Raw genomic sequence first — 27,517 nt, 5'->3', positions numbered from 1 at the left:
GTTCCTCTGCCACCCGGAAGCGTTGAGGCTAGTACCTCAGTGCTTGGGCTCCAGCCTCCCCAGGTGCTCCACCTGCCCCCCAGCTCCCATCATCTGTCAGGGGAGGGACTGCCGGCCACAGATCCCCACCATTCAGATGCCCCCCACTTCTGGCTCCTCTGCAGCTAGCTGCGCTCTCTCCTTTCTCTGCCCACATTGGCTGCCCTCTTCTCCCCATCCCCTTGGGAACACCTAGCACAGTCACTTCCAGAAGGTTAGCTTTTTCAAAATCAGGATGCGCCGTCAGACTTCAAGCAGCTTTTATGTTCAACCCCGCACAAGTTTCCAGAGGCTAGAAAAATCAGAGGGTTCGGATACCAGCTTGAACTGGGAAGGGAGCAAAATAATGAACATTTCAATAAATTATCCTGCCACAGAAAGTGGATAGGTGATGAGAGACCCGGGCACCGGGTCCTGTGGGAGCTCAGATAAGGGGCACCTAGCTCATGCCAGAAGGTCGGGAAAAGCCTCTCAAGGAGGGAAGTTTTTGCCATATGAGTCCTGAAGACAGCAAGGAAAAGCGTTCCAGGAAGAGGGAACAGCAGGTATGAAGGACTCAAGGTAAGAGCCAACAGGGGTGTGTGAGGAACTGACAATTGCCCTGTGAGAATAGCTGGGACTGAAGGAGGTGGGGCTGGGTGATGAACAACCTCCTAAATCCCAAGAGAAGGTTTGGAGTTAATCTGACCATAAGAAGCCACTGAAAAACTTTAATCGAAGAAGAGACCCGAGCAGATTTCTGGTCTAGAAACATTTAATTGGCTATTAGTAGAAAATGAATAGGCAGAGGGTAAAATTTGAGGCAGGGGAAAGCAGTTGGTAGGAGCTGCAGGGATCCAGGCAAAGGATGGTGGCTGCCTGGACCCCTGGTGGTGGCAGTAATGGACAGAAGCATTATCCACAGATAATTATGAGGAAGAAGGGACAGGACTTGGGGGGAAGGGCGGAGGGCAGATCTTCCAATGACTATCTGGGGCAAATCCCTGAGATGGGGCAGAGCAGGATGGTGGTGGGAAGGTGTCAGCAGAACATCGAGGGAGAAGAAGGAAGGATTCGGGGTGCAATGGACCCCTCCCCCCACCCCGTCTCTGCATCGCGCGATTCCCAAACTTCCCACTAGATGGAGGGCTGGTGCTGGGAGACAGGCTCCGCCTCTCATCCTCTGCCCCTCACCCCCAGTGGGATGGGCCTCCACTTGGGCCTTTCCAAACCCCGTGTCCCTGAACTCGATAGGAGAGCGGCTGTATTTGGGGCCATCAGCTGCCCCCACTCCCCAGGACTGTGGCCTCAGCCTCTAGGGCCCAGTAGTAGGGGCATCAGGCCAGAGACCTCTGTCCAGGTCCCTCCGCGCGCAGCTCTGTGCCCGCGTATTACAGGGGTGTTTCCGTGCTCCGGGCTGCCTCCACCACTTCAGCCTCCAAAACCGCCTGGCTCCCACAGATAGATACGTCCCCAGCCTAGAGACCTCCCCGTCAATGGCGCCATTGTTGCCCCCCCAACGCTCTCCTTCTCCCCGACCCCACGCTGGGGGAGGGAGAGGCCCCCATTCCTTTCACTTCTAACCCGGCCCCCAAAGGCAGGCTCAGCTCCAGTCCCAGGCTGTTAGACGCCCGGCATCTAGACCTCCCTGGACCTTTGGGACCGTATACAGGTTGGCTCCCGGCGGAGCCAGATAGGAGGCGGGGCCTAGGGTGGAGTCAGGGAAGCCACCGGGGCCGTGGGTGCGGCCCAAGGAGGGATAGGAGCGTGGCCTATGGCGGGGTGGGGATCTCCCGAACCTGGAAGCATCCTCCCCTCACCCCAGCACTCCCCACCCCCGCCGCGCCCCGCCCCGCCCCGCCCCATTCACTGCGGTCGCTCGGGAGCCCAGCCCGCTCTGGCCCTCAGTCCAATAGCCAGACAGACCAGCCGTCGGGAAGCTCTTGGCCCCACTTAACAGAGGTCGTTTCTTGAGAGGCCGCGCCCAGCTCCCTGGAACTGCCAGCCCTTGTGGAGCAGGCGGGGGAAAGGAGGATGCATTTTCTGGGCCTGCACCTCTCCCCACACCCCAAGTGTTTCCGTTCTTTTCTAGATAGAATAGCTGGAGGTCCTGGGGCTTAAGTCCCGAGCTGGAGGAGCTGGTCAGGCGCCTGATCCCCACCAGCAACCCCTTCCCTGCCCCTCAACGCTCAGGCCTGGAGGCGGCTCTAAAAATAGACTGAGGCGCGGGAACGTGCCTACGCGGGAGGGGGTCTGGGAGGCCTGAGTCACCCTGCCGGCAGGGCCTTCCCCCCATCTCGGGAACCTAGGCCGCCTTGACGGCCTGGCATCGCTCTGATCCTGTTGGCCCGACTCTGCGCTCTTGGCTGTGCCACGTCCCCCTCCCAGGCCCGGGAGCTGGCCAGGCGATGGCGGCCCAGGCTGGGTGAGCGGCAGCAAACACAGCCGGGAAGGATTAGGAGTTCCCGGGCCTGATTTATTTAGTTGTTTTTGTGTGTCTGGCGGCAGCCCCCCATCCCCCACCCGCCCGCGGGACAGTCACGTCTACACCTGCCCTTCTCTCCCGCCCAGGCCCAAGGAGATGTTCTAGGCTTCTGGGTGGGGACCTGGGCTCGGAGCAGCAAAAAGTCCCAACTTAGATCTTAGAGGTTTCGGAGTTAGCATCCCCATTCAACAGATGAGACAGCTGAGCCCAGGGGAGAGGAAGGGGCCTATCACACAGCAGACTGTGCTGTTGGTAGCCCTGGATTCAAATCCCAGCTCCGACTCTTAGCTAGCCACTTCTTAGGGCTCTTTTCCTTACTGCAAAGCGCTCAAGTTGAGGATGACACCCGTTCACCTGTGAAATGGGAATAATGATAAATACTTAGGATCGTCCTGATGATTAAAATTACTTTTTTACGGGAATTACCTGGCGCTCCAGTGGTTAGGACCCGGTGCTCTCACTGCCCGGCCGGGTTCCATTCCTGGTCGGGGAACTAAGATCCCACAAGCTGGGTGGTGTGCCCTCGCGAAAAAGTTAGTTTTTAACAAGTGGCAATGACGTGTTGGGTGTTACACGTGGGTTCAGTCCCAGCTCAGGAAGTTAGTTTTCATCTCTGGCACCTATCTTTTTCCCCTTCTGCATGTACAGAGGAGGATTAATGGGTGTGGTGAATTCGCCCTGCCCACCCTACCCCTGGGGCTCAGCTAAGGTGGTTGGGGCCCGGTCACAGGGGCACTTAGGTGAATGTGGAACACATGGGCCAGAGCGGGGGAGAGGAGGGGCAGCATCCTGGCTTTGCATGGGTCTGGCTCACCTCACCCTGTTCCCCTTTCTGAGGAGGAGGCATGTTTGGGTCATTACAGGGTAAAGAGCCTCAGACTTGGCGAATGGAAGGGACTCAAGAGTCCCTAAGATCAACTTTTCCTTGCTGGCAAAGGGCAGGGGCCCTCCTAAAGCCAAACAGTGCATCAAGGTTGACCCTGGCCCTGAAGCCAGCTCCCCAGTCCCAGGCTTTTTCTCCCCACCTTTCAACCACCTGTCCTTTGTCAGTATCAAAAGTATCTAGCCTTTTCTGAATGGTCAAGGCTGACAATACTCAAGTTGGTTTTATTTCTTTACATATTATTTGTTATTTAGGCCACTTAATGGGGAAAAAAAAAAGTCTGATATCTGTTGGAAATGTCATTGACCTTTCAAAGCTACATGAAATCAGCTTTGTAAATAGGAAGGGGATGAGCATGGGTGTGAGGTGCAGGGCAAGAGTCCCTGGTGAATTATATCGCCCTCCCCAATAATAATAATATTAATAATACACATTTTTCAGCATTTACTATGGACTTAGCTTAGTTTCATACATTATCGCATTTAATCCTCCAAACAATTCCATGTGGGTGGGTGTTATCATTATCACCCCATTTTACAGATATGGAAACGAAGGGTTCAGAGAGATGAAGGAAGAGAACAAAACCAGGAAGCAGCAGAGCCAGGATTAAACCCTCTCTGAGCTTAGATTTTATTTTTTGCCTTGATGAAAAAGTTTGGTTTTCACTCTGAATTTTCCCTTGCCCTGCCCACCCCCTCAGCCTCCCTTTCCAGCTAGGTTGTCAGGCCTCCCAAGCCCAGCCCCGGGCACTGCTGGGAGGAGGTGGGCTGGGCAGCAGCCAGAGTTTCTCTCTACCAGAGATTCCAGGTTTCAAAGAATTTATGCGTCCAACTGTCTGAGGAGCATGCAAAAAGAGAATCTGGGACTCCTCTCCCCACCACGCCTCACCCAGGGGACTCCTTGGCCCGCTCTCCACGGAAGGGAGTTTGTCCTGGGCCCTCTTTCATTCCTGCAGCCAGTATTTATAAAGTGCCTAGTCTCTGTCATAGGCTCTGGGGATAAAATGGTAGCAAAAACAGCGCTTTCTATGGCTCGCAGTCTAGCAGGCTGATAATTGATTACAGGGAGGGGTGTACCCTCCCTCTTCCAAGCTTCTGCTCAGATCTACCCCTTCTGGGAGACTGTTCCCAGCTGCCTTCCTCAGCCCCTATTGGGAAGGAAGGTGAAGATAGTCTCAAAGCTAAACATGTGAGGGACAGGTGGGAAGGGAAGGCAGCCAACAGATTGTGTTTGTAGTGGTGGTAAGGTTACACTCTCTCGTCGCATGTATGGAATACCTGGCATCTACTGAGCTCCAGGAACTGTGCTCAGCGCTTGAAATTGATCATCTCAGGTAACACTCACAGCATCTCTGTGAGCCGTGGACAATTCCATTTTACCAACAAGGAAACTGAAGCTGTCTCTAAGAGATGAAGGGATTTGCCAAAAGTCACACAGCTAGTAAGTGGCAGGAGTGGGGTTTGAACCCAGTTTTTCTGGGGCTGGAGCCGCCACTGTTAACCACTATGCTGAGTTCTTGTTTGACTTTTAGGTAAAGAAACTAAGACCTAGAGAGGCCTAGCGATTGGCTAAAGGTCGCACAGCATAACAGGACTGTGAGTTGAGTTGGTTGGTACCCAAAGGGTTGCTTGGGTGAGGGTATACAAACTATCCTACCAGGGCCTTGCGTGGCCAACTCTTGCCCCAAAAGGGATTATTGGGGATGGGGCAGGGCCTGGAGGAAGGCTAGGGGCCAGGTCCATCTGGGGGTCTTCAGTGCTGCCTGTGCTCCACCCTCACCCCTCTCCACAGGCCTTGTGCCACGGGGCATAGGACACTTGGGATGCCTTGGTAGATGTGGGCTACATCCCACTGTCCCTGCTGTGTTTGTTCTGAGGTGTCATCTCTGTGTCCCGCTCTGTGCAGACCTGGGGAGGTGGCTGGTAGACAGGAGAAAAGGAAGTTTTAGGCCTTTGCTTAGTCCTTCACCCTGGGAGCTTCCAGTCTGTCTGGGGAGGAGGGACTTGCCTGTGTTGGGGATTGTTACGCCGGCGAGCATTTATGAGCAGATTCGCTAGGTGCCAGCAGCATGAGTGCGCCTTTCTCTTAGCCATTCTCTCCCTTAATCCTTGCAGCAAACCCTAAGTGACAGATGTTGCTGTAGTTCTGATTTTCCGAGGGAGAGGTTAAGTGATACCACCAAGTTACAGAGCCAGGATTTGAACCCAGGTACAGGCGATCTAACACCATGCTCTGTTGCAGGGGTTCTCAAACGTGATCCCTGGGCTGGTAGCACCAGCCTTGCCTGGGGACTTATTTGAAAAGCAAACTCTGCTGAATCAGAAATTCTGGGGGTGGGGCCCGACAGTCTGTGTTTACCAAGTCCTCTAAGCTCCAGAGCTTCTGCTCTCTTGCTTTATAGCACCTTGACTGGGGGGGCAGGGGCAGGGGGCAGGTGTCCTGACCAAGGTCATGGGCCCTGGAGTCAGGCAGAGCTGAGTTCAAATCTCTGTCCCACCACTTCCCAGCCCTATGACCGTGAGACTTAAATCATGAATCTTTGCCTTTCTAGCCTGTGAAGTGGTGGTAACAGTGCCTCACCTCCTAGAATTGTTGCCGGGTTAAATGAGAGAGTAGATCTCATTTGACAGATGAAAAAATGGCGGCCTAGAGAGGGAAAAGGACTTGCCCAGGCCCCTGCTGTGTGGGCTCCTTTCCAGAGAGGACTCTGCCCTCTGGGTCTGTCCCAAAGTGATCAGTTCATATCTAGCTCCATCCTTGCCAGCTGTGTAACCTTGAGCTGATTCCTCGTGTTCTCTCTGCCTGTCTCCTCGGGCTTAGAATGGGGATTGTAACAGTGCCTGGGCCTCCTGCCGTTGTTGTGAGACTAAAATGAGTTTCTCTGTGTATGGTGCCGGCCAGTACTTCAAAAGGGCTCAGTAAATGTTAGCTGCTGTTATTAAAGGCAGAGGCAGGATCAATCCCTACTGTCTTCTAACAGCACCCCCCCACCCCTGGTCAGAGGATGATTAAGAGTTTAGTGCAGGTCAGAGAGCGTGGGAATTCTGAGGAGCGGAATCTTCCCCTCAGGGGAGAGCAGTTTGGACCAGATAATTCTGTATTGTGCGAGGCTCTTCTGTGCATTGCAGGATGTCTAGCAGCACCCCTGGCCTCTACCCTCTGGGTGCTAGGAGGTGTCCCCCACCAAGTTGTGATGACCCAGAGTTCTCCAGACATTGCCAAATGTTTCCTGAGGAGCAAAATTGCCCTGGCTGAGAGTTACCGAGGTAATCAGTCAAGGTGGTTTGAGGTGCTTTAACACACCAGGTGGGTTAACACGGGATCCTACGGTTTACCTCTTCGTATGGTGGGGAGGCTGGGGCCCAGGGGCACACAGTGGGTAGAGGTAGGTCTGGAATCCAGGGCTCTTGTGCCTGTCACCTCTCCACAGGTCCCTCAGAACAGGTGGGCAGAGCCCAGGGGACAACCAAGCTGGGGTCCAGGATGCCTGGAGCGTTCCCGCCTCCTCCCCCCAGTGTCTACCTGCCTGACCATTGCCACATCTACTGCAAAGCCCATCAGAGTCTGGGCTTACCTCTCCAGAAGCTCCAAACAGGTGCCTGGTGTCATGTGCTACTGAAGTAAGACACCCTTGTTGGGTATCTAAGAATGCTGTTGCCAGGGCCAAAGTTGCCAGGGCTGGGGGTGTCAGTGTGGAGCTCGCCATGGCCCTGCGGGGGGAGGAGGGCATCAGCAAAGTGGAGCACCGCCCCACCTGCTGGGACCATAAAGCTGCCACCAGAGGTGAAACATGGGTCCCCCTGCCCCGGGGATGCAGAGAGCCGTGGAGACATGGTGGCAGGGCTGATTTAGAGCGAGGAGAGGGAAGGAGGGAGAACGAGAGACACAGTCAGAGAGTTAGACATACAGAGCCAGAAACAAAGACACAACCAGAGAGAGACAGAGAGAAAGAGACAGGGTGAAGAGAAGCAGAGAACATGGAAGCTCCAAGACAAAGAGAGATAGGAGATAAGGACATAAAGACGCAGAAAGTGCGAGAAACAGACCCGAGACACAGAGGGAGATGCAGAGTTAGAGACGCAGATCCAAAAACAGAGGGCAACAGAAGAGACAGAAACAGAGACAAAGAAGAGAGAGAGCTGGAGAGGGGGCCGGAGTCACAGAGAGGAAGGAAAGAGAGCTAGAGAACCGGATGCAGAGAAAGCAGGCCAGATTCAGTGAGAGAGATGTCGTGGTCTGAGCGCAGGCTGGAAAAGAATTTCCAGACACAAGGCAGAATGTAAGGAAGATAGAGTTTATTAAAGAGAAGGGTTGCTGCAAGAACAGCGACTTCCTGGTAGCCAGGGAAAGTCGACCCTGAGCATGGGTTGCTTGTCTGTTTTTATAGCCAGGGAACCTGTTAAGTCATCTGCTGACTGGGCAGAGTATGTATACTTTCAATGTGCTGAGCGGAGAAAAACGGGGCAAATGTCTTTCCTTATATGGGATGGGACAAGGACAGGGCACGCTGCTTGGGAGGGCTCTGGGACATTGCAATGGTCGCACTGTGACAGTGATAGGAGTGCTGTAGCTCTTTGTTCTGGCAACATTTGCCCTTTGAGTGTATCGTGTTCTCTGTCTTGGAGCACACCCCAAGAGACAAGCCGGAGTCACAAAGAGACGGGACAGAGACACCCAGAGGAACCCAAGGAGGCAGAGGAGACCTTGGTCCTCTGATCTCAGTCTCTCCTCTGGGACCCAGAAGCTGGGCATGTGTGTGTATCTCTGCCCACAGGAACATTCATGTCTGTGCCCCTGTGGGGGCTGTCCGTGTCTGAGTGCCCAGACAGTGCTTGTGTGCGTTCATCTGCTAATTCATCCTCTGCGTTCATCCTCTGCAGGGCAGTGGGTACCAGCAGACAAGGCCCTTCCTGGAGACTCTTGCTTATTAGTAAAGAAAGACGGTACACAAACAAATGCCGGAGCTATGCAGAGATTTCGAACAGAGTCACGTGCTAGAGAGTGACTCAGGGCTCCTCTAGACCTGGTGGTCAGGGAAGGCCACTCTGAGGAGGTGACTTATGAGGTGAGACCTGTGTCAAAGAGCCAGCCTCGCAAAGATCAGGGACAAATCCTTCCAGAGGGATGACTTGGTACAAAAGCCCGGAGGAGAAAACCAACTTGGTGAATTCAGGACTGAGAGAGGAGGCCCGTGGGACCACAGCTTCTGGGGGTGAGGTGGCTGGACAGGAAGGCAGAGGCCAGATCCTGAAGGACTTGATAAGGTCAAGGGAAGGATTTGGGGGTTTCTTCTAGGTGAAATGAAAACTGGAAGATTGAAGCAGGAGAGTGAAGCCAGCGGATCCAGGTTTGGAAATGTCTTGCTGGCTGCTGGGTGGGAAGTAGGGGGTTGGGAGGCTCCTGCAATAGCCCAGGCAGAAGAGGATGGTGGCTTGGGTGAGACCGGGGAGAAGTAGGTGGATGTGGGCTGCTTTTGGGGTGTAGAATCCACAGGAGAGCAGGGATGGCAGGGGAAAGGAAGGGGCCAAGGATGACTCCTAGGTTGTTCGCCTGAGCGTCTGAATGAACTATGGTGGTGTTTATCAGAATGAGGAAGACAGGGAGATGCAGCTCTGTGGGCAACAGTCAGGAGGTCTGTTTCGGCTAAGTGTGATACGCCCGTGTGTGTATGTGTTTGCACCTGTGTGCCCACAGGCCGGGGCCCAGGTGTGCACGTGTGCCTGTGGCAGTTCAGCTCACCTCTGCTTGGCCGGGTGGGAGCTCCTGGGCTTGACCTGGGACCAGGCCCTGTCTTGGCTCTTCACTCTAGCCAGCGCCAGGTGCTGCCCCTGCCAGCTGGGGATTCCCCAGTGGCCAGCAGGAACAATGGGGTGGGTGGACCCCTGGCACTGCCGACATCTGGGCACACAACCCCAGGCCCAGGAGGCCTGGGAGCCCCGCCCGGCAGCGGCAGGCAGGCTCCGGGGCAGCTGGTGGCAATTAGCAGCGTTGATTACCTCGTGGCGATGCCATCTGGGGTGAGGGCACTGAGCCCAGCCCCACGGGATACCCTGCTTGCTGGCATGCAGGGCTTTCTGGGGCTGAATGCATGTAAGTGTGTCAGCATCTCTGCCTGCGTGTGTGTGGATGTGCATTGGTGTGTACGTGTCTGAGTCGGGGTTTCTGCGGGAGCCGAGTCTGTGTGGCCAGCTGTGTCTGTGTGCACATGTGTACGTGCTGTGGGTCTGCAGGTTTCTGTTTGCATATATGAAGAATTATGCCTGTGGGCACAGGTGTGTGCTTCTATGTGTATGTTTGTGCACACACGTGTGTGTGTGCATGCATATGTCTCATGTGTGCATATCCAAGTAAAAGCAGTGCGAAGTACATGCATTCTGAAAATTATGCACCTGTGTTTGAGTACGTCCAGGGATATATTTCTGTGGCTTCATCTGTGCTCACACATGTGTCTCTGTGTGTCTGTTTACGTGGAGGAGTATCAAGTGTGTGCATGTGTCTGTGTGAACCTAAGTGTCTACATATGTACGTGGAGTCTATACACGTGTCGTGAGAGAACATATCTAACTGTACGCTTCTGGATGGGTGCATGTATGTGTCAGGGGCAGGAAGGGGCATAGGCCCATTTCTAGACTGCATCCAGCTGTCCCCTCCTGCCCGGGAGGGTCTGGGATATGAATGGAGGAAGGATATAGGAGTTGCCCAGGATGGCACAGTGGTTAAGAGCGTGTGCTGTGGGTCCAACCTAGCTGGCATGGGCCCCTGCCCCAGCATCCACTAACCATGCAATCTTGGGCAAGTTGAGTTGTTCCTGGGCTCCAGGTTTCCCCATCTGTAAAATGGGGGTAAGCATAGAATTCTCCTTCTGGGGCTGTTGCGAGGATGAAAGGAGCTAGCCTATGTGAAGTTCTTAGCACAGAGCCTGACCTATGGGTGTTGTCTATTCATTCCCAAGTGCCCGCCACTGGTGCAGCACGTATGGGCAGGCGGAGCCGGTGCCTGCCCACTCCTCAGGCCAAAGCTCCCAGAAAGCCCCACCCCTCCACTTCCCGCCTGCTGAGCTCAGCGCTTCCCAGGCCCCACCGCTGTCATAGCCACATCTGAGCCAGTTCTGCGCAGGGACCACAGTGGCCAGCGTCTCCGTGGCCGTGGTTGCGGGTTTCCGCTGACTCAGCGCCTCGGGCTCCAGAGGCGGGAAACCCCAGGCCTGCCGCCCCTCTGGCTAGATGGGGCCACAGGGCTATGACTCCACCATGTTGCTTCTCCAGGAAGCCCCCACCCCCCCATCAGGGCACTCCAGGTGCTCCCACCACACGCATTCCTACCACTCAAGGGCCTCTTGAACCTACTTCTCCATAGTTCCTCATCCTTGGGGCCCAGAAATTTGTTTGCTGCCTCCAGGGGAGACCCTTGGGAGGGTCACCTTGATCATCCCCCTGCCTCAGGACAGAACTGGACACGTTACCTGCTTCCTTCTCCTCAGAAGTCCAATCTCTCATCCAACCTCAATTCCTCTCGGTTCCTTGGCTCCTGAGTGTAAAGCAACACCCTCTCCATGGCTGGGCCGGTCCAGTCTCACCTCCTCGCCCGCTGCCAGCGTTCACAATAATAATGATAATAACAGTGAATATTTATTGAGCTCCTCTTTTGTGCCCTTAGTAAGCACTTTTACAGACTAACTTGTTTCCTGCTCACAATCCTGTGAGGTATATGCAGTCATTATCCCATCTTACAGATGAGAAAGTGGAGTCATAGTTAAATAGTAAGTTCACAACCACAAAGCTAGAGCGGAGGACAGGGATTTGAGCCCTTCTAACTTCACGGAGTCAGTAGGAATAAGGGGACCCGCTGGGTTCCACTTGTCTGGAATTGAGTCCAGAGCAGAAGGGGTTAATTTAGCTCGCGAGCGAGCACCCCCCCAGGCGTGCACACACACCCCAACTCCTGGAGGGGGCCCCCTCCCCCCAGTTCAGACGGTCAGAGAACAGACTAACTGGGAACGTTAGGCTCAGAAACTGGAAAAAGCTGACCAAGGAGGCTTGGGTAGCAGCCACGTCACGGGTGCTGCGGAGCTGGGGAGGAGGGTCTCCATCCTCCCCTCCCCCCAGCCCCGCCACCCTTCTGGCGGCCCAACGAGGGAAGGGGAAGGGGGTGGCACAGGGGAGGCCCTTCAAGCTCCAGTCCTGGCTCTTAAAGGGCCGGACTCCCCGCCCACCCGCCTGCCGCCAGAGCCCCTTGCAGGGCAACTCCAGGCACGCAGGGTCCTGCCTTGCTCGCTCGCTTACCTGGCGGGGCAAGTGGGAGGGATGGGCTTGGGAGCGCCGCCAGGCCAGGAGTGGGCCTTGCGTCCTGCCGCCTCTGCCACCGCTGGAGACCCCTCCCGGTCCTCCCTCCCTCCTCCTGCCTGGCGGGCGGGTCCAGCTGTGTTCCATTAGCGGCCCTGGCAAGTCCCCAGCCCCCTGGTGCCTCCCCCTCTTCCCCCACCCGGAGTGGCCGGCAGTCCCCGGCAGGCGAGCGGGCATGCGAGCGGGGCAGCATTCAGCCCCAAAAGCTCAGGACAGGGGAAACTGGGGACCCGAGGCCGGCCAGAAGTAATCGAGGAGCTTCCAGCGGGTCTGAAGAACCCAGGCCCTGCTTCCCGCGGTTGGCTGCGTCGGGCTGCCTGGATTACACAGTGAGGTGGCGGGGATCCCCAGCCACGGTAAGTGGGGGCGGAGCGGGTTGCCTCGGGCCTCTGGACTGAAGGGCCTCTTCTGCCCCTGACTTGCTGTGTGACCTGGGGCAGGAGGCATCCCCTCTCTGGACCTCAGTCCCCTTCTTTAAAGCAGGATGAGCTCTACCTCCATTGCAGTTCTGACTCTCCCTGCCCCCAGATCTGTGCCTTCATATATGGATGGGGTCATCTCCTTGGAAGCTTCTCTCTTATCCCTGGAGCCCCCTGCTCTGGATGGGGCTAGAGGAGTGAAGTCGAGAGGTCAGGAGCAGGAAGGGGACAGGGAACACATTGAAGTTCACATGCATTCACATGTCTCTCACAGTTGCCAGTCCTTCCACTGACTGGCAGGAGGGGGAGGTCAGGATAGGGTTTGAGAGATAAGATGTGCATGCCACCAGAATGGGGGATGAATAGGGTGGGGGAGCAGTTCTGCCCCAGGAGGAAGGAGATTGGGGTCCTATCTCCAAATATATTGAGGCTAGGGGTCCTTCCTGCTCTCATTCCCTGTCCAGAGCAGAGGGAGGGGAAACAGAATTCCTTTACAGCTGGAGGGAATGAGGTCAGACTTGCATAAGAACTTCCCGACAGGAGGGCCTATGGAGGGGTAGTCATAGGCTCGCTGTGTGCACGTGTATACGTACTAGCTGGTGTGTCTAGGTGTACCGTGAACATGTGTCTCTGTGACCATGCCTGTGTGCAGGTAGGACTGTATGCACACACGGGCACAAATATGTTTCTGTGTATTTGTGCCCGTGTATCTGTGTGTGTCATGCTGACACATGCATGACTGTGTGCGTGAGCGAGCTGCCTGTCTCGGGGGAGGCTGGGTGATGTATGGCTCTGCTGGCCGCTTGCTGAGCCCGCATGGGTTTATCTGGGCCCATCCATCGGGGTTTAATAAAACTAAAAGACGAGCCTCCAGCAGCAGGGGAGGTTGGCAACAAGGTCCTGAGCCCGTTGACCTGTCCTCCCGCCCACTGCACCCATGGGGGAGGCTTCCTTGGCTCATCAACCCTGTGATGCCTTCCAGGAGACTCAGCCCAGCTGTCAGCCCCTGACCTTGCGGGTGCCAGACAAGGCCGCCTGGCTGAGCTGGGTGCGGCTAGCCAGGTGCCAGGCTAGCATATACCAATACAGTGCACAGGTTGATAAAATACTGAAATACTTCCAAGTGTCTTGGCAAACAGCCTCTGCCTCAAGCGTCCTCGCTATCCCGAGTGACCTGGCCTTCTAGGACCCTCTAGATCTCTCCTCAATCCACCAACTGTCCACTGACGCAGCCAGATGCCGCCTGGACCTGCTTTCAGCGCTCCAGCCAGCATCCTGCTCTGGCTGGTCGGTGTCCGTGCCATACCGGTGGTTAAATATTTTGAATATCACCTCGGCCCAAATCCTAGCCCGAGGCCTGTGGTTGGGCCTCTGAGGGGGACTGACGCCTGGCTAGACCTCCTGCAACCCCAGTACCAGCGCCTGGGCCCCATGGGCCGGTCGCTGCTTGCCCACGTGTGGAATTCTGCTCTGGGAGCTCAGGAATCCACCTTCCTGCTCTCTGTGGTTTTCAGGTGCTGTGGCTGCGGCCGACTTCTCTGGACCAGGATGTGGGCATCTTGGGCTCCTGGCTTGTGGCTGCTCAGTCTCTGTGTTATCTGCAGCCACGAGGCAGATACAGGTGAGATGACGTGAGGATCAGAGTGCCATAGGCCTGCCACTGCCTCTCTGAGGTGTGGGGTCCTGTGCACATATGTGACCACGGGCCTGGGTCACGTGGGCATTTATAGGAGAGTCCAGAGGCTGGGTTCAGAGTGGCCTGAGGTGTTTGCGTGCATGAGCCAGTGTGAGGTGAGCTAGAGAGGATGTGTGTTTCTGTCTACATATTTGTGTGTCTCTGGGCCTCTCTGCATTTACATCTCAGAGTTGCTGTGTGCATCTGTGTCTCTGTGTGTGGGAAGAACCACCCACCCTAATACATAAACCCAACCTGTGCCCCAGCTGCTGGTGGGGCCGGCGTGGTGGGCAGGAGCCGGCAGCAAGCTCTCCCTGCAGAGGGAGGCTGCATATCCCCAAACGGGCCAGGCCTCTCCAGTCCTTGCCCTGGTGGAGAATCCATCTTCCAGCCCACGTGCTCCTCCTCCTCCACGGCGATCTTGGATAAAGGGGACGCCTCAAGGCCCAGACGCCGGGTGGGACAAAGGGTGCAGCTTTCCAGGGCCCAAAGCCAGAGGAAGTTGACCAGGCAACTTGCCCTGCCCTGCTGGGTGCCCTCTGGCTGTGTGTCTGAGCAGAAATAGAACTCCTAGAACCCCAAATCCAGCCAAAAGAGGCAGAAAAACCAAGATGCAGATGTGAGTGGGGTACATGTGACTGTCTGTGGGTTGTGTGTGTACATATGTGTTTTTGCATGTTTGCATATATGCCTTACTGTCTTCTCCCTCACCGGGTCCCCTGGGGATTGGGGCAGATAATTTCAACATCTGTAAGGAATTTGGGCCCGTTGCCAAGGGGTGAGTCACCCTTTGCTGCTGCTGATGCTAAAGACAGTGATAGTTTTTCTGGACAAACCTGGGGCAGAAAGATTCCAGGGGGGTCACTGGGCCTAGGAATCCAGGATTCCTTCTTCCCACCAGGCATCCCAATGCCCAGCTTCTAGGAGCTGTATCCACCAGCTTGTCCCAGCTACCCCATCTGCATTGATTAAAAGGTTTTTTCTGATTCTAGCCTCCATCTCTCCTGTTGTAGCACTCTCTCATTACTTCTGCTCAATCAGCCCTAGAGAAGAGACAGGCGCATGGCTGCCTACCTGTCCCTTAAGGGTTTTGGAGACCTGACTAAGCTATCCCCTTCTGCATGAGCCTTTATCCCCTTAATATACCCTGTCTGGAGCCCCAAGGTTCTGGTGGGTTCCTTGAGCTTGTGGTCCACTCAGGCCCTCAGTCTTTTCTCACAGTTTCATAATGTAGTTATCCAGGTGAAAAGTCAATCTGTTGACTCAGACTTGTGTCTGGCCTGTTTGTCTGTTTTGGCTGTGGAAAGTGGAACCCCACCCATTGCTGAGAACATGTGTACCAGCAGCACATGGCATCCCTGGTGGCACAGGCATCTACAACTCACACATGTGCAGACATGTGCATGCACTGGTATATAACACAGTGTGCATGGACCTGACGTTTCCTTGCCCCTGAAGTGCTCCTCTGTCTCCCACTTGGGTGTATGTTGTGGAGGGGGCATGTGTATATACACAGCTCCCCACCCCCATCTGAGCTGTAGGCCTGCCCAGAGTTTCTTTCATTCTCTTGCTGGCCTGGCCCCTGACTTGGGGGTCCTAGGGAGATTTGGGTTCTAGGAATTCTGATCTTGCTCTGCTATGAACTTACTTAGTAGCCTTGGGCCAGGCCTCAGTCTTCCCATCTGTGCATTGGCTCCCAGGGTAGCCAGGGTCAGAAGACGAAAGGTGAAACAGCCCCAAGGCAGAGCCTGGGTAGAGATGCAGTGTGGGGAACATGAACTTGCTCCGCCCCAGGCTCCCCAAGAGCCCGGCTGTGCAGTCACCTCAGCCTGAGCCCACCAGATGCCCCACTGCCAATTCTTTTCCAGGGGAGCGGTGCCCACCTTCACAGCAAGAAGGACTCAAGTTGGAACCCAGAAGCGACTTATCGACCAACGTGACTGGTGAGTGCTCATCTCATCCTGTCGTCTCCCCTCCACCATCTTCCTGGAGTGGCCAGTATCCCACTCACCTGCCCAGCTGAGCTATTCATCCACTGTCTCCCCTAAAGGCTTCAATCTCATCCGCCGACTCCGCCTCATGAAGATATCTGCCGTTAAGAAGATCCGAAACCCCAAGGGACCTCTCATCCTGCGACTGGGAGCGGTCTCAGTCACCCAGCCCGTGCGGTAAAGGCCCCAGTGTGACCGCTGGGAATCAGTACTGACCTCAGCCACACTCCCAGCAACTCTGCATGTGGGGCCTAAGCTCAGGGGCACCCGTGGGTCATTGTATCCTGCTTCCTGTCAGGAGTCAGCCTGGTCTCCACTCCTGGGCCTTGCAGGGTGTGCAGAGAGAAGGGGACTGGCAGGCCCACCCTGTGTCCTTTCCCCAACTCTGGCTAGCAGTGGGTGAGGACAAGTCTGCATCCTGTGGGCACCATGAGGACTCCAGGATGGAGGAGGGAAACTTCGAGAATTGTGTGTGTGTGTGTGTGTGTGTGTGCGCGCGCACCCACACGTGTGAAGTCCGAACTCCCACAATCCCTGGGTGGTCTGGCCCCTGTTTACCTCTCCAGCCTCATCTTCCAAAATGTTCCCTTTCTTTCTTGCTGCTCCAGTCGTGCTGAACCTGTTCATCGTTTTTCAGTATTTCTTTCCCTGCCCCGGGCCCGGTTATTCTCCCCAAGGCATCCTGGATTCCTTGGAAGCACTTACCACAATCCTAATGAAATAGTGCAACAGTCATTCTGAGGATCCTTTGTTTATGGCCTTACCTCCCGCATCACCCCGTCAGACTTGAAGGCTCCCTGAGGACAGGCCTCTTCTCTGTGTTTTCACCCCTGTTACCCCCCGCAGCCAGACCCACCACTGGCACATAGTAGGCCCTCAAGAAACATCTGTAGAATGAATGGATGTGTATATGTATGTGTGTGGCAGTTTGGAGGTGTTTGCCTGTGCGTGTCTCGTGTAGGTTCAACAGTCCTGAGGGCCCAGGGTGGGCAGCAGGTGGTCTCTTACCTGAGCCTCAAGGCACCCTCCCTGCTCTACCCCCAGACGTGTATTCCCTCGGGGCCTCCCCAGTGAGTTTGCCCTGGTGCTGACACTACTGCTGAAGAAACACACCCACCAGAATACGTGGTATTTGTTTCAAGTGACCGATGGAAATGGGTACCCGCAGGTGAGCCCGCCCCCCCGCTCCACCCCCATTGCTCTTGGCCATCGAGCAGTACCAGTCCATACCAGCTTCTGTCCCAGCTTGTGATTTCTGGGGCCTCCCTGCTCCATCCCAGTGCCCACCCTCAAGGTCACCCCCACCCCACCTATCCCAACCTCTTAGGAGGTATTGCTCTGTGACCCCAGCCAGCTTTCGTCCCTTTCTGGGCCTCAGTTTCCCCTCCTGTGAAATGAGCTTGAGAGCCCTTACCTTTGTCATGCTGTGGCTTGGGGGGCTCTGATTCTCTGTCCTTGCCTTTCCCGATTCCACACAGATTTCCCTGGAAGTCAACAGCCAAGAGCGGAGCCTGGAGTTCCGGGCCCGGGGCCAAGATGGCGACTTCGTGTCCTGCATCTTCTCAGTGCCCCAGCTCTTTGACCTGCGTTGGCACAAGCTGGTGCTGAGCGTGGCTGAACGCGTAGCCTCTGTGCATGTGGACTGCACATCAGTCTCCTCCCGGCCTCTGGGGCCCTGGCGACCCATGCAGCCTGTGGGCCATGTTTTTCTGGGCTTAGATGCTGAGCAGGGCAAACCTGTCTCGGTGAGTGCTAGGTCAGGCTTGGACTCTGCTCCTACTTTCTGGGAGCCTGAGTGAGCTCCCGGGAACCTATATCTGACCAGGACTTTCCCTTGCTCAGAATCCTCTCATGGTTCCCCATTGACCTCCAGATGCAGCCTGAACGTATTAACCTGGCATTCAAGGTCTTTCATGATCTGGTCCCTATAAATGACTGCAGCAGCATCTTCTGTTCCATCTTTCCATGCAGCTTTTGCTCTGGTTGATTCCATCCCAGACATCCATCTCACCTAATACTTTCACACCACCAGCCTTTGCCTATGCTGTTACCTCTGCCTGGAATGCTTTTCCTTGTATACCTACCTGCTGAATATCTACTGGTCCTCAAGGCCCAGCTTGAATGAAATCTCCTCTTCCCCTTTTCCTCTGGGCCAAAGCGAACATTTCTCCCCCCTCTCCCTCTTTCTTTCGTGTATAGTTTTGTTTTGCTTTTTGTGACAGCTGTATTCTTGATGGTCTCTCAGGCCAGACTGGAAACCTTCTGAGGGCAAACTCTGGGATGGAGCCATCTCTGTGCCTCATTAGGGTCCAGGACTCAGAGCTATTTGCTAGAATGAAGTGACACTTGTGTGTCCCTTGCAGTTCGACCTTCAGCAGGCACACATCTACTGTGACTCGGATCTTGTGCTGGAGGAGGGCTGCTGTGAGATTTTGCCGGGAGGGGTGAGTGGCCTGGCCCCAGCACAGCTGGGAGGGGTTGGGGCACTGTCCAGGGACACAGTGTGCTGGAGATGGAGGACCAGGAAGGCGATGCCTAGAGATCTTAGGATGATGAGTGGGTGAAGTGGGGTGGGGGGAGTCTGCCTTCTGTACTGACCCCAACCCTTCCCCCACACTGGGCAGTGTCCCCCAGAGACCTCCAAGGCCCGCCGGGACACCCAAAGCAATGAGCTCATCGAGATCAATCCACAGACTGAGGGCAAGGTCTACACCCGCTGCTTCTGCCTGGAGGAGCCGCAAAACAGCAAGGTGGGTAGGCAGGGCAGGCAGACATGGGCATAGACAGGCACAAGTGGGCCTGCCCCTCCCCTGACCTGACTGGGGCCTGCCCCCAGGGTCAGTTGACCATGTGCCCCAGGGCAGGGAGGGCACTGGAAGCCCTGCTTCTTTGCTTCCCACCCCTATTGGATTCTGGTAGGCAGAGAGACAGCCCACTGTAATACCCTGTGCCCGCCTGCCTGCTGGCATTGAGAGTTGTGCCCATCTAGCTCTGGTACTACCCACACCCTCACTGCTACCGTCCCAGACCCTAGTGAGGGAAGGACCAGGCTGGCACCCAAAGGCAGTTTCTCCAGGACAGGGATATCTGGGGTCAGAGGCCGGGTGCCACACTGCTTGCCTTGGGGCTCACTCATTGTCCTGGGCTCAGCCCGGGCAAGTGCCAGGCTGGTTCCATGCCCAGCACCATGGCCAGCTGCCCTGCCCGCTTTAGGTTCTTCGGGGGCGGCAGGGAAGCCCAGTGCCTCCCGTAGCCCCACACCGTGGCAGGGCAGCCTCCCTGCCCGCCGGGCATCTTGCCCAGCTTTTGGCTGCAGGAACACAGGATCCCATTGATTCGTGGTCTTGTTTTCTCCGACATCACGTGGGTGGGGTGAAAAGGAAGGCGGGGGGCCTGTTGGGGTGCCAGGGGCCTGAGTAGGCTCTTGATGACCTGGGAACTGCCGGATGTCAGGCTGAGGCATCCCAGGGGTCCATGCCCCTGCCTGGGGGCCCCTGTCTAGTGTGGGCCCCAGAACTGCCCCCTCCTCAAGATTCCCTCCTTATTCTGTCTGCTCAGGTGGACGCCCAGCTGACGGGAAGAATCAGCCAGGAGGCAGAGAGAGAAACAAAGGTAGAGACAGTGCGTGGGCGGAGGAGCCCACAGTGGCCTCAGGCTGCCCTCCCTGCCCTCCGTAAACCCCTTGAGTAAGACTCTCCACCCATGCTCTTCCTACCTGCCCCCACTCTCCTGGACAGAGCTTAGGATTCGTAGGTGCCAGCTCTGAGAAGGAAGGATGAACGGGAGTGAGACAGACAGTACCTGGCACTATCTAGGGCACCCGCTTCTGGTGGTTCTTGGGTAGGGGTGTTGGAAGCAGTGCTTTGTCCCCTCCATTCCCCACCCATTCTCATGCCCTCCCTCTTCCCAGGTCCACCAGGAGACAGCAGTGGATGAGGTAAGCCTCCCATCTAGACTGGCAAAAAGAGTTTGGTTGGAAAGGTGCCAGCATGAGCCCTTCAGACAAGGCTTTGGTGCCCTGGAGCCTGGGCATGGGGGTGTGGGATGACCACACAGCTCCCAGCATTCCTTGGGGACCTGATGCTGGACCCTGTCTGCCTGTGCTTCTCCTTAGGAGCGGGGTGTTCAGCCCTGGGCACTCCTGCTGAGTTGGCAGCAAATGGCCACGGGTATCTTGGAGAGGGCCCAGGCCTTGGCCATGGGACCCTGGATTCTGGGCCTCACTCTGCTCCAGCATGCTGTGTGACCCAGGGCCCACTGCTATTCCTCTCTGGGCTTCAGTTTCCTCATCTGAGAAATGGCTTGGCTCTGGGTCGGTGGCAGTTGAGGGGCGAGGCCTGTTTGGCAGGGTTTCCATCTTTATGCTCCTCAGCTCCACCCAGACACCTGTGATGCTCTTGGTGTCTGTAAGGGGGCCAGTGGGGTGGAGGGGGCTGGTCCTGGGCTCGCAGACCTGACCTCCAGGCCCATTCTTCCCTTTCAGTGCCCACCCTGTGTCCATGGTGCCCGGGAGAGCAACGTGAGTGAAGAGAGAGTGTGCTGGGTGGGGTGGACGGGACCTGGGAGTGGGCGTGGCCTAGAGGTTGGCTTGGCGGCTTCCTGGTTCAGGACAAGGGGGTCTTTGTGCACTTTCGCACTCTCTGCCTGCCCGCCCCCCAGAGCTGGGCTTGACCCACACCCGCAGTCCCACCGAGCCAGGGCCCCTCCAGGGTGGAATGGGGCTGGGGTGGCGGCTGGCAGAATCAGAGCCTTGGGTGCTGACCCCAGCTTGGCCCTCCCCTCAAGGACTCAGGCCTGCTCTCCTTGGAAGGCTTCCCATGTCATCTTAGAGGCAGAGAAGGGGAACGGCTGGCTCAGGGTGGCACAGCCCAGCATGGCCCCCCAAACCACGTGTTGGCTCAGGGCCTCCCCTCCTATCCCTCTCTAGCTGGTCCTGGCCCATCCTCCCTCTGGGGTCCAGAAGGACAAGGGAAAGGGGCTCAGTGCGAGCCCAGCTGGTACCCAACTGCGTCTCTTCCGTGGGCAGTATGAGTCACCACTTTCCCACAGCCTGACATTCTGAGTTGACATTCTGCATTGATCCACAAAGGGCACAGCCCCCGCTCCCCTCAGCTCTAAGCCCCTGGCCTTGGGGGACATCAGGAAGTGCCCCCTCTGCTGACCTCCCCTGTTTCCGTCCTGCCCTCCACCAAATCCAGTAAAGCTGATGGTTCCCAGATATGCAGGGGTTACCATGGCAACCAAGCAGCCATGTTATCCTAGCAACTGCGGGGTGGAGCTAGCCAAAGCCAGGCAGGTTAGAGAAGGTAGGTCAAACCCCTCCGTAAGTTTGACAGCTTTGGGAAATAAAATCAGCATGCTGGTTGGCCTGGGAGACAGAGCAGGGGCTGGGGTTCGGGCTGTTGGTTCAGCCACCCCTGTGTGACCCTGGCTAAACTGCTTGCCCTCTCTGGGCCTCTGTTTTCCTCTCCCTCCCTGAGATGATTGCATCCTCTCTCATCTGTCCCCTCAGGTCACAATTGGTCCCTCTGGCCCCCAGGTGAGTCCCAGATGGAGAACAGGCCACCTCTGTCCTCTTCAGTGATGCTAGTCCATCTCACGGCATGTGGCCCCTTGGCTGTGTGTATATATCAGGGCTACCCAAGCCTGCGTATATGTGGGGTGATTAGATGTGTGTGTGTGTGTGTGTTGGAGAGAGTAGGGGGTTGTGTGGATGAGAGGATGTTAAGAACTGCCCTTTTCTGAGGGCCTACTGTGCATCAGGCACTGGGCCACCCATTGGCACCATGACCTTCCTGAACCCCCTCAGGCATCTTGCAGGGTGGGTACTATCATTTTATTTCAGGGAAAACCGAGGCCCAGCTGTGCCCACGTGGGTGACTGGTGTGATTTTGTGTGTGTGTGTCTATGTGTGTGACTACGTGCATGTCTGGATACATGTTTGCACATGTGCAGGGGGGTGAACCCATATACCTGTGGGCCTGACAGGATCACAGAGCTTGTGGGTGATGTGCAAGTGTGAGATTGCACACTCCTGTGTGCCTGTGAGTATATAATGTCATTCTTGGAGCCCCTCCGCGTGCGTGTAAGTGGTGCACACTTCACCTGCAGTGTCACATTTCTTCCTCACCGCAGCCCCTCGAGGTAGGTGCTGACATGAATCCCATTTTATTGATGAAGAAACTGAGGTTCAGACAGTTCACATAACTTGCCCTGAGACACATGCTTGTAAGCGGTGGAGGTAGGATTTGAACTCGGGCAGCCTGACACTCACCATCATGGGTGTCTTCCACTGCACATGTGTGTGTCCACGCACATGTGTCCCTGTGCCCCTGGGTGTGCTGTGTGTGAGCTAGCGTGCTTGGGTTGGAGTGTGGGAGAAGAGATACCTTCTGCCTGAAACTACGGATTTGCCAGATATGGTCTTTTGGGGTGGGAGGCACAGGCGGATGAGTGCGTATGGAATCCATATGCTGTGTGTGTGGGGGCGGGGGGTTGGGGCAGGGCTGTGCTCACTTACACACCCGTGTGTGGTGGATGCGTGGAGAAGACCAGGATGGGGAGAGCTTCTTCAAGGCTCTCATGTGCTCCTCTGGTCCCAGCCCTTGCTTTGGTCTCATCCACAGAGAGAGAAAGGTGAGCAGGGCCTGCCTGGTCCATCAGGACCCAAGGGAGAGAAGGGAGCCCGGGTAAGTGCCCCGGCCACGTCCACGGCAGAACGTTCCCACCTGTGCCCTGGGGTTGGGCCGGAATGTGAGCCATCATCCCATCATCTCAGATGGAAACCTGCAGCCTGGTCCAAACAGGGGATGAGGGACAGGGTCTCTCTAGGGGTTAGTGTGCGGAAACCTGTATCTTCTAGGGGCACCTGCGACTATGGGATTCTTGGGCCCATCCTCCTCAAAACAGGTCTAGGATGGCTCCCCTAGGAGGCTGATCCCTTGCTCCCTACCTCTAGGGCAATGACTGTGTTCGAATCTCCCCGGACGCCCCGCTTCAGGTAAGGCCTGGAGGAGAGACCTGCTTTAGGGCCAATATGGGGTCAGCCCCTGAGGAAGGGGTGACCCTGGGCCCCTCTCAACACCTCATCTCCCTGTTCAGTGTGCAGAAGGCCGAAAGGGAGAGAAGGGGGAGTCGGGAGCCTTGGTGAGTATGGGACCAGAGACAGGGCAGGGCAGCGGGGTCCTGGCCAGCCTCCCCCTCCTTCCCTCACCTCTCTTTTGTGTCCCCTCCTTATCTCAGGGACCCTCAGGACTCCCCGGCTCCACAGGCCAGAAGGTAATGGGCCAGGATTTTGAGGGGTGGGTGCCAGGGAGGTCTGCGAACCCTACAGACAGGAGGAGGGAGGTGTCCAAAGTCATCCTAGGGGATGGTGTCATTGGGCCCAGAGCTGGTAGTACTCCCGAAGCCTCCCAGTCCTCCTGCCTTGTCCAAATTCCTGCCAGACCTGGAGAGAAAAGCCACAGACTCCCTGAGCAAGTGGCCTGGCTGGTGGCAGTTCTTCCTGTTGTCTCCCCTCCTGTGAAGCCATTTCATCTCTGGGGAGGCTGAGACCACGGATCTAGAGAGCAGTTGTCCCTCCCCAGATGCAGCAGTCCTGGCTCTTCTAGCCCCTTCTCTCAGCGCCGGTCACTTTGCCTCTTCCTTCTTCAGGGCCAGAAAGGCGACAAGGGAGACGGAGGCATCAAGGGCTCGCCAGGAAAGCCAGGCCGAGATGTACGCTGCTTGGAACCCTTCCTCAGCACGATCCCCACGTCCCTCAGCACATGGTCCTGAAATGCTGGACTATAAGCTTCGGAATCTAACCCACTACTCTGCTCAGACAGAACAGAGACCCAGGGAGGGGAGAACTGTGCCCCGGGAGGGGGCAGACCCTGGGCATCCTGACTCCCAGCCTAGGAGCCCCTGACCTCCAATGTCCTGACGTTAACATCTAATGACCTTGGGGCCCTGGGTGAAGTCAGCCTTTGGGACAGGGCAGGGAGGGTGGGCAGCTGGGTATTTACACGTCCCAGTGGGGCTGCTGTCCCTGGGAGGTGCCAGGCCTCAGCCATTCTTAGACCCTCCCCCTGCCCACAGGGCCGGCCAGGAGAGATCTGTGTCATGGGGCCCAAAGGGCAGAAGGTGAGTGTGGGTGTCTGAGGGGTGAAGAGTGGGTGATGGGGCTGAGGCGGTAGCTCTCTCATACCCACCTTCTTTCTGTGCCAGGGAGACCCTGGCTTTGTTGGGCCTGAGGGGCTGGCGGGAGAGCCTGGGCCCCCTGGCCTCCCTGGGCCCGCTGGGATAGGACTTCCTGGGACCCCGGTGAGTACCCCTTGCCCCTTCTGCCCTCCTTTCCTCAGAGACCCTTCTCCCTCCTGGCCAGGTGTGGGGAGGTAAGGCTTGGTCCCAGGGGGCCTGGTTGGGGGAAAGGGCCAGAGTGGATCTCACTGTAATGTGAGGGCCCTGGGAAGCACCTGCCTGACCCTGTTTCTGCCCTCAGGGGGACCCAGGTGGCCCTCCAGGCCCCAAGGGAGACAAGGTAAGTGCAAGCAGGAGCAGGGGCACATGCGGGAGGCTCCCTACTTAGCGGGAGGAGAGAGGAGAATGGGGCCGGGGTGGCCGGGGCAGCAGGGACAGCAGCGGGGAGGAGGGAGGTGGCCGGCATGTTGGGGAAGGGGCTGGGGGCTGGGCCCCGCAGTGGGCAGTGTCCCCATCCCAGTGCTTGCTGACGTGGGAGCCTCGGCCTGGGTTGCAGGCACAGGGACGGGCAGGCCTAAGTCTGGTAATGACCGGAGTGGCCTAATTGGAGGGCCCAAGCTCATTTTAGGGCCTTATGCTTGACAAGCAGAAAGCCCTGGAAATGTCTTTCTGCTGTGGTTCCTCTGGGGTCACCCGTGTCACCTCCAAACGTGCTGCACTGGGGAAGGGGCACATAGAGGCCTCATGTTCTCCCTTCCTTTGCAACCAGAAGGACTTGGGTTAGACATGGAGGACAAGCAACAGGAAGGGAGTGTTTGTTGACAAAACCGACTGAGAGGAGATGGGAGATTTGGCGAGATTGTCCTGCTGTCCAGAGAGGGAACTGGATGGCCAAGGGGTGCATGGGCTGAGGTCACAGCCAGAAGCTTCCCCCTTAACGCTTCTTCTGACCACAGGGCAGCTCCGGAGTGCCGGGAAAGGAAGGTCCTGGTGGGAAACCTGTGAGTGACCCCAATCTGGTGGGGGAGGGGAGCTGCTGCCCACCATGCCCAGGCCTCGTCTACCAAGTCCTCCAGAGAGAGAGGGGCTAGGTCCTCGGGCCCTCTCTGCTGTGGCACTAACGCTCACTGCTTCTCCAACAGGGGAAGCCAGGGGTTCCAGGGCTGAAGGGAGAGAAGGTGAGTCCCAGGCTTGGTTTCCCCAGGTTGGGATGGGAGGGCAAGCCTCTCTCTGAAGGTGACACTGAGCATCAAGGGCGCTGGGCCTGGGACCCTCCTGGGGGGACCCCCACCCCTTCTTTGTTGCTATGATGTGCGTGTGATTACTAAAGGGCCTGGCTTTGGAGTTACACAGACAGGTTCAAGTCCCACCTCGACCATGCACATGAACACAGCAAGTCAATGAGCTTTTCCCTTTGCCCAAGTTGCCATACTGCTAAATGGGACACAGTGATTTCTTATGGCTTGTTGTGAGGATGTAGTTTTTTTTTTTTTCTTTTGAGGATGTAGTTTTTGATGTCCAGGAATCGTAAGCTGAATGAGTGAGTCGGTTGAGTGGAAAGCCCCCTCAGTGTTCCAGCTGTCCACTTGGCCCTGGCCCACCCCATGCCTAGAGCTCCTTGTCTTTCCCAGGGTCTTAGCCCCAACTTGTCCATTCATGCTCTCTCCCTTCTGCTAGGGTGACCCCTGCGAAGTGTGCCCAGCGCTGCCTGAAGGGTTCCAGAACTTTGTGGGGCTCCCTGGAAAGCCAGGGCCCAAGGGAGAACCGGGTATTCCTGCACCAGCCAGGGTGAGTGCCCAGGGTGGCCCTTGTGGGACTCCACCAAAAAACCAGGGGGCATAATCATGGAAAGGTGTTGGGCAGAGGGGCTGGAAACTTCTCATGGCCATAGAGACAGTGTGGGCAGAGAGTCTAGGCTCTTAGCTCCATGGGGGTGGGGGCTGAACCATAGAGTTTAGGGCTGGGCTAGAAGGCCACCCCAGGTTTCCATGGCAACCAACCAGGGTTCTCCCAGCCAAAGCTTAAGATGCCTTTTGGGCAAGCTGGGGTGGAGCCAACCCTTGTAGTGAGTGAGATTGTGCCCTCCTCCTGGGATTGGGTATTGGCTGGAGGTGGAGGAAAGGAGGGGGCAGGGCTGGGTTATGGTCCTGTGCTGGACTCTGTACCCCACTCCCTCACTGACCCTTTTTTTCAGCAGGGCCTGGGAGCTGGTGGACAAAAGGGTGATCGGGTATGTACCGGCACTTCTGGCGGGGTAGCTTAGCCTGGCCTCATTTCCTCCATCTGTCACATGGGTTGATGAGCCCCGGCTCTGGGGTGCTGACCTTGAATCCCCTGGGACCCCTGGGTGTTTGAAGCGTTTGTGGTGTGTGACATTGCTGTCCTCATATATGGCTAGGAAATTTGGGGTGCCCCAACATACCCAGTCTCTCAGCCCATAAACCTTTTCTCCCTGCAGGGTGACCCTGGCATCCAAGGCCTCAAAGGAGAAAAGGTGAGGGTCCCTGTTCTCTGGCTGGCGCCTTCTGACTACTGGGAGCCTTTCTGATCCCTTTTCTTCCTTCCGCAGGGGGAGTCCTGCTTGTCCTGTAGCTCAGCCGTAGCAGCCCAACATTTTGGGCCCTCTGTAGGGCCCAAAGGAGATGTGGGCCCTCCTGGCCTCGGTCTGCCTGGCCTTCCGGTGAGTGACTGCTGCCTCCTAGCCAGGCCAGGCCAGGCCAGCCCATCTTTGACACACTGGTGGCCTCCCTGGCTCCTTAGGCTCTGGGTCTCAAGGCAGAGACCAGGAGGGAGGCCCTGAGGCAGGTTCTCCAGGCCTGTAGGCCGGTGTCTCCCTCCACCCTTGCACTGCCCCGGGACTCCCTCTTAGTACCTCTGAGTGCCCATCTGTATAACAGAGGTAGTTGTCCAGCTACCTGCAGGTTGTGGGATTTGTAATTCTGAGCTGGCCTTTCTCTTTCTGGGTGGACACTGGGACCCATGGAGTCTTGGAGGGATGGGAGTGGGGGGGATGCAGTGACTGTGACTTGATTGTTTTTCAGGGGAAAGTTGGGGCTCCAGGGCCAACAGGGCTGAAAGGAGAGAAGGTGAGACCTGGTTAGATGTCAGGAACACCGGGGTCTTCTTGGCCGGGAGGCAGGGGAGGGGGTCCCTGGACGGGGAATAGGGAGAACATAGACAAGAGATCAAACTGTAAATCCACAGAGAAAGAAATTCGTCAGTGTTTTGCAGACTGGAGTCAAAGAATTGATTTCTGAGAGCCCGCATGTTCTCCAAGAAAGTTCCTTAGTGTTTTATTTTTAATTTACTGATAATCCAAAACAATTAAGTACATTCAAGACTACCTTATAATAAAATAATGATAACCCTTCTTTACCACTTACTTTGTGCCGAGCAGCATTCCAAGGGCTTGTAGGTGTATTGACTTGTTTCCTCCTCCCAAAACCTCATGGGGTAGGTACTCCATTATTCCCATTTTATGGTTGAGGAAACAGAGGTCCAGAAAGGCCAAGTAAATTGCTCA

The 27,517-nt window shown here is 56.4% G+C and overlaps 1 protein-coding gene and 1 long non-coding RNA gene across 11 annotated transcripts in view; one reads left to right on the top strand and one right to left on the bottom strand.

The window, feature by feature from the left end:
- Positions 1-1,962: 1,962 nt before the first annotated feature.
- LOC137218428 (uncharacterized) lies at positions 1,963-11,790 on the bottom strand. Of its 2 annotated transcripts, XR_010940695.1 has the most exons (4): positions 11,669-11,790; positions 10,849-10,973; positions 6,961-7,096; positions 1,963-2,857 (listed from the first exon to the last, which is right to left on the bottom strand). It is a non-coding gene; the product is annotated as an uncharacterized lncRNA (long non-coding RNA). The 2 variants fall into 2 exon arrangements; XR_010940696.1 differs by lacking the exon at positions 6,961-7,096 and having other exon boundaries at positions 11,669-11,788.
- A 153-nt stretch (positions 11,791-11,943) lies between these two features.
- Positions 11,944-27,517, top strand: part of COL16A1 (collagen type XVI alpha 1 chain) — a 50,748-nt gene continuing 35,174 nt past the window's right edge. For 8 of the 9 annotated variants that reach the window (XR_010940694.1, XM_067725230.1, XM_067725228.1 and 5 more), the window contains exons 1-27: positions 11,944-12,084; positions 13,662-13,768; positions 15,691-15,765; positions 15,873-15,990; positions 16,858-16,981; positions 17,292-17,558; positions 18,177-18,257; positions 18,438-18,563; positions 19,372-19,425; positions 19,724-19,750; positions 20,297-20,332; positions 21,326-21,352; positions 22,440-22,502; positions 22,772-22,813; positions 22,915-22,959; positions 23,056-23,091; positions 23,467-23,529; positions 23,893-23,937; positions 24,022-24,117; positions 24,296-24,334; positions 24,951-24,995; positions 25,137-25,172; positions 25,672-25,782; positions 26,189-26,224; positions 26,453-26,488; positions 26,564-26,674; positions 27,036-27,080. Coding sequence is in view for 8 of the 9 variants with exons in the window: in XM_067725230.1 (XP_067581331.1) it covers positions 13,696-13,768; positions 15,691-15,765; positions 15,873-15,990; positions 16,858-16,981; positions 17,292-17,558; positions 18,177-18,257; positions 18,438-18,563; positions 19,372-19,425; positions 19,724-19,750; positions 20,297-20,332; positions 21,326-21,352; positions 22,440-22,502; positions 22,772-22,813; positions 22,915-22,959; positions 23,056-23,091; positions 23,467-23,529; positions 23,893-23,937; positions 24,022-24,117; positions 24,296-24,334; positions 24,951-24,995; positions 25,137-25,172; positions 25,672-25,782; positions 26,189-26,224; positions 26,453-26,488; positions 26,564-26,674; positions 27,036-27,080 (1,857 nt within the window). In the remaining variant the exon portion in view is untranslated. The remainder of the gene's footprint in view (positions 12,085-13,661; positions 13,769-15,690; positions 15,766-15,872; positions 15,991-16,857; positions 16,982-17,291; positions 17,559-18,176; positions 18,258-18,437; positions 18,564-19,371; positions 19,426-19,723; positions 19,751-20,296; positions 20,333-21,325; positions 21,353-22,439; positions 22,503-22,771; positions 22,814-22,914; positions 22,960-23,055; positions 23,092-23,466; positions 23,530-23,892; positions 23,938-24,021; positions 24,118-24,295; positions 24,335-24,950; positions 24,996-25,136; positions 25,173-25,671; positions 25,783-26,188; positions 26,225-26,452; positions 26,489-26,563; positions 26,675-27,035; positions 27,081-27,517) is intronic. The other variant, XM_067725225.1, reaches the window with a different exon arrangement.

This window comes from Pseudorca crassidens, chromosome 2 (genome assembly GCF_039906515.1).
Source record: "Pseudorca crassidens isolate mPseCra1 chromosome 2, mPseCra1.hap1, whole genome shotgun sequence".
Classification (NCBI taxonomy): Eukaryota; Metazoa; Chordata; class Mammalia; order Artiodactyla; family Delphinidae; genus Pseudorca; species Pseudorca crassidens.
Note: the sequence above shows the minus strand (reverse complement) of the source record. Positions and strands in the feature narration are given on the sequence as shown.